Genomic DNA, 13,455 nt, shown 5'->3' with positions numbered 1-13,455 from the left:
AAAAGTGTGCTACCAACTGTAAAGTACTATGCACCCAAAAGTTGTAATTATTATGATATATTCTGTCAGGAAAGATACTTTATTTATCAAGCCTGAGAATGACAGAGTTTATCAGCTCCTTCTTTGAGAGCCTGCTAGACTGAAGACAGGGAGAGCCTGTGGGCATTGGATGAGGAAGGGAAGACAAAGAAATACCAGCAAGACAGGGGAAGGGGACGCCAGCCGAAGTCCAAGTGGCCCTGCCCATGTTTGTGCCAGAACCTAGCTAGGGATACTGCTGACTGTGCAGCCCACAACTTACTCGGTAATACTCCACCGCACGATGCCTGTGGCGGGTCCCATTGAAGAACACATCACCTGCTTCCTCGTAGAGCCTGAGAGCCAGGGAGGGCTCCTCTGACTTCAGGGCTTTCTGGATGGCTGCCTGAGTGGGACAGAGACTGCTGTCAAAGGCAGAGAGAAGGACTTTCCACATGTCCACAGGACTGGCAAGAATGAGATCCTGACCGTTACTCTGCTAAAGTTCCCTGAACCCTAAACTGTCTTTACACTCATAAGGCTAGTAGGATTCACTAGTCCAGCATTTCCCCACCATGCTATGAGAGATTATTTCAGTGGCCCTAGAAATGGTTTTCAGCAGCACACAAACATCTTGTAATAGTTAAGTATTTATTTTAATGTGTTTCAGAAAAAAAGATTAATCATATTCAAAACCTCTGCTTTTAGATAGCATTGTTTAGTGTAAAAAGCTAAGTTGATTTGAAGTTGAGTCAAAGAAAAATAAGTAAATAATGGTACAGAGGTACCTGGATATGGCAAAACTATAAACTTGATGTATAAATGACTGAAATTTGGAAAGAGTGATCTCATCCAACACCTACAGTTCCTAGAGGGAGAAACTGAGGCTGAGAATAAGGAGCTTTCAAGTTTACATCAATAGTGGCAAACAAATGCTAGTATCTTTCAGCCCATTACCCTTTTCCTGGCCCCTATGACCCCTTTATCTTGAACAAGCTACTTCACATTTGCACCTAAACAAAATGTGATGAGAAAGTAGAAAATGTACCACAACATCTGCAGCACAGCCACAGGACCTCAAATATCCTTAGGTAGAAATTATTCACCTCAGTGGGAATAACTGCAGAACATCAAGTCAGGTGGCAGTCTAGGGTTGTGGGTGCCTGGGACCAGTTCTGGACAGTGAATTACTGGGGCAAGATCCCTCAGTTATTTTTATTGCATATGCTGCTACACAAAGATAGAAGCAGTGAGATGGAATCCTAGAGTCAGGAGTTCTGCCACCAAGCAATGAACAACCCCAATAGCTCCCTCTGGGCATTTGTCTCCCGGAGACAGAAAGGCAAGACTGAATTGTCTGCTCTCTGATAATTCTTCCAGCTCTAAAATCCCAAGGCAGAATAGAGTCTGCAAGTAAAAGCTTTAAGTCACACTGCTGGTGTGCAGTTTTAACCACTTACTAGTTGTATCACTTTAGGCAAATTACTCAGCCTCCTTGAGTGTCATCTGTAAAATGGGAATTTCAGTAGAGACTCCTGCTGCATTTGTAATGAGGATTAAACTATATCAAGCACGTGAAGCGTTTAGCAAAGTCTCCCATGCATAGTAAGGCTTCAATCAATGCTATACAACCATTATTAAGTCTCGGTGGAAGTGAATTTGTGCGACTGTAAGTAATAGAGTAAGGGGGAGTAAAAGGGGAGAAAACGAGAAATGGGAAGGAAAAAAAGATAAACAGGCATATTTTTGATGGAGCAAATCTTATATACCATTGTGTCAGTATTGTACAGATAATGATGATGATGAAATACCATTTATTAAGCATTTACTAGGTCCCAAGCACTTAGTTAATGTTTATATGCATATGTTTACTATGCAAATGTTATACCTAATCTTTATTAGAGACAGGTCCAGCCATGAAGAAACTGAGGCCCAGAGAGCTCACGTAGCAAGCCCAAAGTCACACGGTTCATAATCAATGGCCCTGTGATTTGATTCCACACCTATCTTTTTTAAAGCCCAGGTACTTAATCACTATACTATGTTATATCTCAGATATTAAAGATATGCAAACTAAAAAATCATAAAAGAACAATAATGTTAATACCACACACATGTCAACCTTCCCTCAAACTGCAGCAAAACCCTGAAGTCAAGGTGTGTGTCAAGTTTTGGAAAAATGGATAAAACTGATGTGACAGATGAACGAGTCTCCCACCATGTTCTTTGCGAGCTCACACATGCATATGGGACTCGGGGACTGGCCCTTTGCTGCTTGTATTCAGCCTGCCAGACCACCTTGGTTTCCATCTTGGGTTCAGGGAGCAGCCCAGAGTTGACCGTCCCTCCAAGGGCTTGACGAGGACATCACCTCTCCCTAGTTCTAGCTGATCACTTTGGAGGGTACAGCTGCCTCCCCGCATGGCCCAGGTCAGCAGATAAGCTCTGCAGGAGGCCTACCTGCAGGTACAGCTCCACCAGCTCGTCTTCCTGCATGAGGTAGTGGAGTCGCCCAGCCCCAAGCCAGGCCTCAGCAGCCTTGTCTCTCTCCCCCAGGTCAACGAAGATACGCAGGCTCTCCTTGATGCAGGTGAGGGACCTCCTAAGGGACCTGGGGGTGGACATGGACTCGTAAGGTATGAGGGTTCAAAGGGGCCCAGACTCACTCTGCACAGGAGGAAACTGAAGCTCTGGCAGGGGAACAACATTGTTTCAGAACACACAGAGAGATGGAGGACTGATCTGAATCTTGGATCTGCCTAAACCAGCTGTGAGAACTTGAGAAAGTACAGAATCTCTCTGTGACTTGGTTTTCCCATCTGTAAGATGGGGATAAACTGTACCCGCCTCAGAGGATGGCTGTGAGGATTAAATGAGATAGAGTGCTTAGAACAGTGCCTACCATAGAGTAAGCACTTGATGAATGCTTAAATGTTAGTTATCATTTTTATTATTACTGGCCCATGGTCCACCCAACTTTTGACTACTCTATAACATTTTTTCTTAAGACCCTAACACAGTGGATGCCAAATGCATATTTATTGAATAAATCACAAAAGAATGACCACAGTGGTAACTTTATTTATTTTTTTTTTATTTTACTTTATTTTTGGCCGCGCTGGGTCTTCATTGCTGCGCACGGGCTTTCTCTGGTTGTGGCGAGCTGGGACTACTCTTTGTTGCGGTGCACGGGCTTCTCATTGCGGTGGCTTCTCTTGTTGCAGAGTGTGGGCTCTAAGCACGCAAGCTTCAGTAGTTGCAGCACACAGGCTTCAGTAGTTGCAGCACGCGGGCTCAGTAGTTGCGGCACGCAGGCCCTAGAGCATGCGGGCTTCAGTACTTGCAGTGCGTGCGCCCTAGGGAGCACAGGCTTCAGTAGTTGTGGCTCACGGGCTCTAGAGCACAGGCTCAGTAGGTGTGGCGCACGGGCTTAGCTGCTCTGTGGCATGTGGGATCTTCCTGGACCAGGGATCGAACCTGTGTCCTCTCCATTGGCAGGAGGATTCCTAACCACTGCGCCAGCAGGGAAGTCCCATAGTGGTAACTTTAAATCGTCAAAAAGATTTTGATGTTTGTATAAGAAGAGAAATCAAAGAAGGGTGAAAGTTTTGGTCTTAACAGAGTACTCTTTAATTATCTGGAAGTTGTTTATATAAAAAACTCTTGCTCCATGTCAGGAGTTAATGAAGAAATGAGGCATAGGTAATGCAGTGTTGAACAGGTTCAGAATTCCAGAACAAGAATCAGCCCTGGGCATCACCTAGATAGTAGTTCTCAACTCCATCAGTAATTAGAATCATCTGGAAACTCTTTAAACATGCATACACAGGCGAAGTCACCCCAATGTGTTGACCTGTCATGCTAGACTGGGACACTCTAGCTCAGGCACCAGCATTTTGTCAAAGCTCCTTATTAGTTACTATTGTGACTCTATTGTGCAGCTTGGGTTGAGACTCTCTTCTTTTTCTACAGAGAAAACAGGCCCGGAGAGGGGAGGTGACTTGCACAAGGTTGCACACCACACTGGGGGACAATCAAAGGCCAGAACTCTGCTCTCCTGAGTCCCAGTCCAGGACTCGCCCCACAGTACCCATATTCCTCACACTGTGATTCATGGCCCACCTGCACCAGCATTACCTGTGGAGCTTATTAAAAATACAGACTCCCAGAGCTCCCTCAGACTGACTGAATCAGAATCGTCATGGTAACCAGCCAGGAATCTGAATTTCTTAGACACACCCAGGTTATGCTCCCGTGCATTGAAGTTTGAGAACCACTGCACCAAACCATGCAAATCCTTCTAGAAACACTGACCGTCACCCCCCAAGTCTGTAAACAGTGAGGAGGTCCTCATCAAACATGGCTACCATCTCATGATGGGCAACCCAGCCCCCAGGCCCCCTTGTGCACAGTGATGGAAACAAGCATTGCTTGTGACTAATGAGGCCCTGATTCATCTTGGCAATGAGGCAGCTATTAGCCTTCTGTAGAAAGTGCCAGGCATTTGGCCCTTGTAAGTCCTGAGAAGAAAGACCTCTAGTTTTCCCTATTGCCCTGCTCTTGACATGATATTTATTGACATCAACGATGGGCACTGGCCACCCTCTGTCAAGAATCAGAATGTCAGACTTGCTGCTTAGACTGTGCTGTGAGCTGAGAAGCTGCACACTGTGCTGAGGTGGTCACCAACCTCCTTGGCCTGATAACCACAGGCCTCCTTTACTATAGGAAGCCCTGTCCTTCTCTCACCCACTCCATGTCCACCAAATGCCCAGCAGGGCTAACAGGTTCTGCAGGCCTGGCCTCTACTGCTCTCCCTACTCCCACTGGAAGAGTTAATGAAGAGAGGAGCCATACATCTCATCCTGATCCTATTTCCTGCTCTGTTTTTGTTTACTACCATTTGCTGTCCTGGGAGACCCCTTGGCTATGGTTGTTTCCTCCAGACCCCCAGGGAGCAAGATTTGGGTTATCACAGAGAAGCCAACTCACAGAACAGGCATTACGATCATAGAATTTTTCTCTCTGAGCTCACTATGACCGTGGAAGAGAGGAGGTCAGTATTCCTCTCCAGGAAACACCCCATGGGGGAAGGCAGGACTTACACAGACCCAGATGCTCACATTGCACTATCAAGACTCTATGTGAGGGCTTCCCTGGTGGCGCACTGGTTAGGAATCCGCCTGCCAATGCAGGTTCGTGCCCTGGTCCGGGAAGGTCCCACATGCCATGGAGCAACTAAGCCTGTGTGCCACAACTACTGAGCCTGCCAGCCACAACTACTGAGCCCACGTGCTACAACTACCGAAGCCCATGTGCCTAGAGCCCGTGCTCCGCAACAAGAGATGCCACGGCAATGAGAAGCCTGCGCAACGCAAAGAAGAGTAGCCCCTGCTCGCCACAACTAGAGAAAGCCCATGCGCAGCAACAAACACCCAATGTAGCCAAAAATAATAAAATAAATAAAATAAATGCATATAAAAAAAAAGACTCTACGTGCATGGGTTTTCCAAAGACCACTGCCTCCACTAAGTCTTATACCTGATCCATGACTCCAATAAAAGACAAATGCCTTATGGTCTAGAATTGGGAAGTGGTCTCCAGCTTCCTTGGTTGTTTCCTATCACCATTCACCACCCCGTGTGTTTATATCTGTCACTATATCACCCACCAGATAAGCCCCTAGCTTGGCCTGGAATGTCCCAGCACCCCAATTCCTCCAGCCACCACCTGCAGGCTCTAGGTGTGGGCTCAGCTCCCAAATCAAAGAAGTAAGGAGCACGGCTGGTGGAACAGCATGAATTCAGTCTTGATCTGAAGTCTCATGCATTCCCGGCCAGCTATGCCTGGGCCCTAGCATGGTATCTCCTCTCCTCTCAAACCCTCAGTTTTCTCTTTTTCTCATTTTTCCTGCCCCCAAAGTTCAATCTCTGTGGCTGAGTCCTTGTTTCTTCCTTCCTGTGTGGACATCAGCCATGAGCCTGTGGTGAGGTGACCTCAATACACCTGCATTCCCAGACTTCCTCCTACCAACCCCTGCTGCGGTTTTCCAGATCCCTGCCCTGCCTGGATGAATGTTTGACCTCTGGCCACAGCCCAGCCTCCACTAACTGGTCTTATCCTGTTTCCATAATGAGAATTGCCACTCACACGGGGCTGACCCTGGGCCAGGTGCTGCGATACAAACTTTCAGTACACATTCTCTCACTTACTCCTCACAGAAACCCCAAGCCATTAGAGTTCTTAGCCCATTTCGTACATAAAGAAACCCAGTGCGTTTTTAAAAACGTGTCCATGTTTGCACTGCTCATTTCTAAAGTTTTATGTTGAGCTCTCTGCTGTTTTGTCTTGTAATAACAGCAATGACAGTAAATGTTACTTAACATTTATTGACCACTTAGCATGTGCTAGGGGCTTTACACGCCTAATTTCATTTAATCATCACAACACCACTAAGAGAGCAGTACTATTATCATATCTATTTACAAATGGGAAAAATAAGGCTTTGAAGGGTAAGTAACATAGACCAGGTAATAAACCCTGAGATCTAAATCCCAGGATCTAACCCTGAGAATGGACTCCACAGCCCCCTACAAACCCTCAAGCAGTGCTCAATTTCTGGCTCAGAAATCAGCTTGTGGGAAGGTTTTGCTTATTTTACCACTTTAACAACTTCAAAATTTTGAAGGACATAAGCTACCTCACACCCTGAACAAAGCACCCCATTGTCAAAAATTGGGTGGTGCAGTACATCCTAGCCTTGTGATCAAACGAGAACGTGTCAGCAAAAGCAATTCTTTCCTTGTTTATGATTCTAAAAATGTTAGGGATTAGTCATATTAACTATACTGAAAACCAAACATTGAAGCATTTTTTTCTCAGTTCCACAGAAGTAAGATGCACAGGATAAGAATAAAAGCCAGGAATAAGGACTTATAGGCTACTATTGTATTCACATGCAAAGAATCATTATTTTGCAAAGACCTGCTGCATGCAAGGCATTTCTTTCTAAAAAATAATATGCACACCCTCTGTGGCACTTAGCACCATTTATGTGATACCTCTGGCGATTATGTATATAATATCTACTTCCTGAACTAGATGATAAGCATTGTGAGCTCAGGGACTATATCTCATTTATCCAGTTTTTAGCACAGTGCCTGGACCATAGTAGATGTTCAGCAAGTATCTGTTGAATCTATCCAATAGAGCCACAAAGTTCTCATGGACCTCACCTGGTTCAGCTCTAGAACTGAGTCTATAGACATTCTAGAGTACAGTCTGTATTGTGTCACCTGGGGACAGAAGACAAGACCCCCTAAAGACCTTTCTCATTAAGCATTGAAAAACTTCATCGAACTAAATTCTGTAGTCATCACCCTGAAGGCAGAGAAAGCAAGACTCAGAAGGTACTGAACAGAGGGACAGCAAAGTGTCCCAAGACAAAATCCTGAAGGCTGAGCCAAAGTTTCCACCATCTACCTGCCCTCCCTTACTATCCACCATCACTAAAACCTACAGAAAACCTTTCAAATAGGAGGAATATAAATAAGTAAAAAAGCAGTAATGGGTGATGAAAACCACCTTAAAGTAAGGATTCAGGGATCTGCGCTAATACCAGTGAGGCAGGTAGTATAAGCAGTCTGGACTCTCCATAGCAGGCAGAGGTCAGAGCAGAAGACAAATGAGGCCATTCTCATCCATACAATTCTGAGAGGTTTCACCATACCGTCATCTACACCTACTGCTTATTGAGGGTGAAAATTATTGGCTGAGCAGGCAGAATACATACAGAGTAGTTAAGGACAAGCACTCTAGGCCAAGGGTTGGCAAACTATGGCCCATGAGCCAAATCCAGCCTTCCACCTGCTTTTGTAAACAAAGTCTTATGGGAACACAGCCACATTCATTTATATAGTATCTGTGGCTGTTTTCACACTACAACTGCAGAACAGAGTAGTGAGAGAGACCACATGGACAGACAGCCTAAAACATTTCCTATCTGAGTTTTTATTAGTGTGCTGACTCTTGTTCTAGACACAGATTGGGTATCAAGCTCTGCTGTGTGGCTTCATGCAAGTTACTATTTTTTTTTTTTTTAGCAGTGCAAGAGTGTTCCCTTTCCTCCACACCCTCTCCAGCATTTATAGTTTCTAGATTTTTTGACGATGGCCATTCTGACTGGTGTGAGATGATATCTCGTAGTTTTGATTTGCATTTCTCTAATGATTTAATGATGTTGAGCATTCTTTCATGTGTTTCACGGCAGTCTGTATATCTTCTTTGGAGAAATGTCTAGTTCTCAATTTCTATGACTCTTTCTCCCTCGTATGGTCATCCTGAGATTGCACACTGCTTGGTAATCAGTGCATGCTCACTGAATGCCTTCTGTTACTATTATGACCATCATTTTCAATACGGATGCTGACTGTGCCAGTCCAGAGGCCCACTGCAACCCCGTACCCCCATCCAACCTCCACATCCCCTCCTGGGGGATAGGCTGTAGTCCTCTCTCTCCTTAATACCTATACCCAGAGAAACATCAAACTCAGTCTGTGAAACCTACGGAATATCTTTCAAATGTATCCTCACCTTTCCATTGCTATGGCTATTCCCTTGGCCCAAAATGGTATTCTCTTACCCTTCCCCACTTTTCAAAATCTTTCCTATCCCTCCAGGGCATCTTTAAATGCTATCACCTTTATGAAGTTTTCCCTGACAGATGCGCCAACCCGCAGCTGAAAGTGTTCTTTCCTCTCCCTCCAAACCTGCCCCTGCAGATGCCTGTCATCTCGCCCATGAACGCTTCCTGCCTTTGCCTGCTATGGCTTTGAGCTTTGTGAGAATGGAAATCCCATGGGGGTAGTTTAGTTGAAAAAATGTGTCCATTACATCAAAACCCACTTAATAAATTTCTCCTAGAAATCAGTGCTAGGAACAAATCTGCTCCAACAGATACATTTGTTTATATTCTTTTATCAGACAGTGGGAGCCTCCTATGGTTTTTCCCCTTTTACCTCAGCTACCAGGAAGCTTAGAGCAAAATTACAGTAACCACCTCCAGGTGCATGGAAACACCTGTTAATCTACATCTGTTAGCTGGTCTTTGTTATTTTTTTTCACGAAGGCTTTGTAGGAGTAGGTGATTTATACATGCTAAATAAACATAGCATTAATAGCAGTTCTCCTTGATGAACTGAGCATCCTGAAAAGGGATAACCACCTTATGTTTGCAGAGGCTTCCTCTGACACCTAAGGTACTTCCCATCTTCCTCTTAGTATTGCTCATATTAGTGGGAAAGGAGGAAAAGTGGATGTTTATTTCCTCCCAATTATACAAATACGAATCTCAGATATTAGAATTATAGAATACTAGGATTAAAAAATCCTAATCTGGATCAACTTCCAGAATGATGAACTAAGGATCTCCGAAAATCAATCCCCCACAAGAGCGATGAGAACCTGGGCAAAAATTGTCACAACAAACTTTTCAGAACTTTGGAAATTAACAAAAGGCTTGCAACTATTCAAGGAGTGGTTGCCCAAGAACAACAGCTGAATCTCCTTAAGAATAGTGACTTTTGCTGCTTTTTAAGCTGCTCTAGAGACATCTTCTCTCCCCGGCTCTGTGACAGCCTTAAAAACTAAAAGCCTCTCAACCATGGTAGCTGGGAAAACAAGCAGCCTAGCGCCACTGAAAAGAGTACAATGAGTGTGGAATTCCCCAGCATTCTATCCCCAGGGAATTGTCACTATTTTACCTGCTTGGAAGTTCACTGAAAGCCTCCACTCACAGGGCTTGTTATATATAAACTAACTCAGAGATCGCTCAGTATAAAACAATCTTTTCCCTGAGGTGTTTGTCCAAAAGGATCAGCAGCAATTGTTTAACACTGCTGCTGTCTGAGGTGGTGAAAACATTTGGAGCAAACAATAAGCTGACAAAAAATAAAAAACAAAAGGAAAAGCTGGGAAATGAAATGTCTATTGGAGGCTTTGAAAAGCTCCAAGGTAATCCTAGGAATCTAAAAGACCACACAAGTATAAAACTGTATGCACGCCAAGGAAACCCCTGAGGTTGTTATTAATTAAGATGTTAATTATAATCCCCAGGGTAACCACTAAGAAAAGAGCTGAAAGAAACATAGTAAAAGAAATGACAAATTTAAAATGGAACAACAGAAAATATCTATTTAACACAAAAGAAAGAAGAAAAGGAAGAATTTTCAAAAGATATAAGAAACATAGAAAACAAATAGCAAAACAGGCAGACATGAATCCCACCTTACCAGTAATTACATCAAGTGTAAATGGATTGACCACTCCACTCAAAAGATATTGGCAGAATGGATTTTTAAAAACAAACAATAAAATAACAAAAAATAAGACTCAACTGTATGCTGTCTACAAGAGATACACTTTAGTTTGAAAGACACAAACAGATTAAAAAAGTATGGAAAACTTTTGGATACACCATCCAACAAGACCTTGAATGGCTATACTAATATCAGATAAAAATAACAAAATTGCCACAAAAGACAATAAAGAAAAGTTTATAATGATAAAAGAGTCATTCCATTCGGAAGATATAACAATTAGAAAAATAAGCCATCTAAAAATAGAGCCTCAAAGTACATGAAGAAAAAGCTGACACACTTGAAGGGAGAAATAGGCAATTCAACCACAATAATTGGAGATTTAAATACCCCACTTTCAATAATGGATAGAACAACTAGACATGAGAACAAAAGGAAATAGAAGACTTTGGCTATAAATCAATTAGACCTAACAGACATCTCTAAAAACAATGCAAATAATGGCAGATACACATTCCTCTCAAGTGCACATGGAACATCCTCCAGAATAGACCATATGGTAGGCCTTTCTCAATAAATTTAAAAGGAAATCATACAAAGTATGTTCTCCCACCACAACTGAATGATATCAGAAATTGATAACAAAAGGAAATTTGGGAAATTCACAAATATGTGAAACTTAAACAAACACACTCCTAAATAACCAAGGGGTCAAAGAAGAAATCACAAGGGCTATTAGAAAATACTTTGAGATGAATGAAAACAGAAATACAACACACCAAAACTGGAGTAAATGGAGTGAAAGCAGTGATCAGAGAGAAACTTGTAGCTGTAAATATTTATATTAAAGAAGAAGAAAGATCTCGAATCAATAACCTAACATTCTACCTTACGACACTTGAAAAAAAAAAAGAGCAAGGTAGAACCAAAGCAAGCACAATTAAGAAAAATAATAAATATTAAATCAGAAAAAAAGATGTAGAGAATAGAAAAACAATGGAGAAAATCAATAAAATCAAAGGTTGGTTCCTTTAAAAGCTTTTGTTAGTCTGGTCAAGAAAAATACGATAAAAGACTATGAACTAAAGTGGTGACATTACTACTAACAGAAATAATTACAGAAATAAAAAGAATACATATAAAAATCAGCTGTATTTCTATACGGTCAATGAACAATCTGAAAGTGAAATTCAGAAGACAATTCCATTTACAATAGCATCAAAAACTACTTCAGAATATTTAACCAAAGGAGTGCAAAAATAATATTCTAAAACTACAACACACTGTTGAAAGGGGTTAAAGCATGCCTAAATAAATGAAAAGACATTCCAGGTTCATGAATTGGAAGGCATGATGCTGTTAAGATGGCAATATTACCCAAACTGATCTACAGATTCAACATTATCCCTATCAAAATCCAGCTGGCTTCTTGGCAGAAATTGAAAGCTGACGCTAAATTTCATATGGAAAGGCAAGGGACCCAAAATAGCCAAAACAACCTTGAAAAAGAATAACAAGTTTGGGAGACTCACACTTCCCAATTTAAAACTTACCATGAAGCAATAATAAACACAATAGTGTAGTCGGGCATAGGCCAGACATATAGATATGGAATAGAATTTAGCACCCAGAAATAAACCCTTACATTTATGGTCGACTGATTTTAAACAAGGGTGCTGAAAACATTCAATGGGGAAAAATAATTTTTTCAAAACCGGATATTCACACAAAAGAATCAAACTGGACCCCTATCTCACACCATAATCAAAAATTAACTCAAAACAGCTGATTGACCCAAATGTAAGGGCTAAAATGACAAAATGCGTAGAGGGAAACAAAGAGGTAAATTTTTGTGACCTTAGATTAGGCAACGATTTAAAAAATAGATAAACTGAACATCAAAATTAAAAACACTTGTGCTTCAAAAGATGCCATCTAGGAAGTGAAAAGAAAACATATGGATTGGGAGAAAATATTTGCAAATCATATATCTGATAAGAGATTTTTACCAGAATACATAAAGAACTCTTACAGCTCAAAAATTAAACAACAAACAACACAAAAATGGGGCAAAGAATTTAAAGAGACATTTCTCCAAAGATATACAAATGACCAGTAAGCACATGAAACGAAGGTCAACATCTTAGTCATTAGGGAAAGTAAATCAAACCCACAATGAGATATCACTTCATACCTAACAGGGTGGCTAAAATAAAAAAGACACACAATAACAAGTATTAGCAAGAATGTGGAGACATTGGCGCTCTCATACTTTGGTCAAAGGAATGCAAAATGGTGTAGCTACTTTGGCAGTTCTCCAGAAGTTTATCTATAGAGTTACCATATGACCCTGAAATTCTGCTCCTAGGTACATACACAAGAGAATTGGAAAAATATATTCACACAAAAACTTGTTCAGGAATGTACACAGCAGCATTAATCATAATAGCCACAAAGTTGCAACAACTCAAATGTCTTTCAACTTATGACTAGATAAGTAAACGTGATATATCCACACAACAGACTAATACTCAGCAATAAAAAGGGATGAAGTACTGATACATGTGACAACATGGATAAACCTTGAAAACATTACCCAAAGTGAAAGAAGCCAGTCACAAAAGGCCATATCTTGTATGATTCCATTTATATGAAATGTTCAGAATTGGCACATCCATAGAGACAGAAAGTAGATTAGTAGTTGCCAGGCTAGGTAGGGGTGGGTTAATGAGAAGTGACTACTAATGGGTATAGGGTTTCTTTTGGGAGTCATGAAAATGTTCTGAAATTAGATAGTGGTAATGGTTACAAAACTCTATGAATATGCTAAAGATCACTGAACTGTATATTTAAAAGACAATTTTATGCTATATGATTACATCTCAATAAATCTATTATAAAAAGCTCAATTTGGGGCATTCTTCTATAAGAGTCCTGAGTAACCAGCCTCTACTTGAATACTTGTAATGATAACACTCTCTCATCTACATAGGGTAGACTACTCCATTTTTGGACAGTTCTTTTGAAAATTGTTTTCCTAAGCATTAAATTCCCCACCATCTACCACAGTACCCAGTACATCAGAAGGGCTCCTATAGTAGAATAAAATGCTGGATCAACA

The 13,455-nt window shown here is 41.6% G+C and overlaps 1 protein-coding gene across 1 annotated transcript in view; it reads right to left on the bottom strand.

Annotated features, from left to right (window-relative positions):
- Nucleotides 1-13,455, bottom strand: part of SH3TC2 (SH3 domain and tetratricopeptide repeats 2) — a 61,962-nt gene that overhangs the window by 5,164 nt on the left and 43,343 nt on the right. The window contains exons 13-14 of the mRNA XM_024738259.1: nt 2,479-2,629; nt 302-424 (exon numbers count right to left, since the gene is read on the bottom strand). Of these exons, the coding sequence (XP_024594027.1) occupies nt 302-424; nt 2,479-2,629 (274 nt within the window). The remainder of the gene's footprint in view (nt 1-301; nt 425-2,478; nt 2,630-13,455) is intronic.

This window comes from Neophocaena asiaeorientalis, unplaced genomic scaffold (genome assembly GCF_003031525.2).
Source record: "Neophocaena asiaeorientalis asiaeorientalis breed wild unplaced genomic scaffold, Neophocaena_asiaeorientalis_V1.1 scaffold404, whole genome shotgun sequence".
Classification (NCBI taxonomy): domain Eukaryota; kingdom Metazoa; phylum Chordata; class Mammalia; order Artiodactyla; family Phocoenidae; genus Neophocaena; species Neophocaena asiaeorientalis.
The sequence above is the reverse complement of the archived record's forward strand: the minus strand, read 5'-3'. Positions and strand labels throughout refer to the sequence as shown.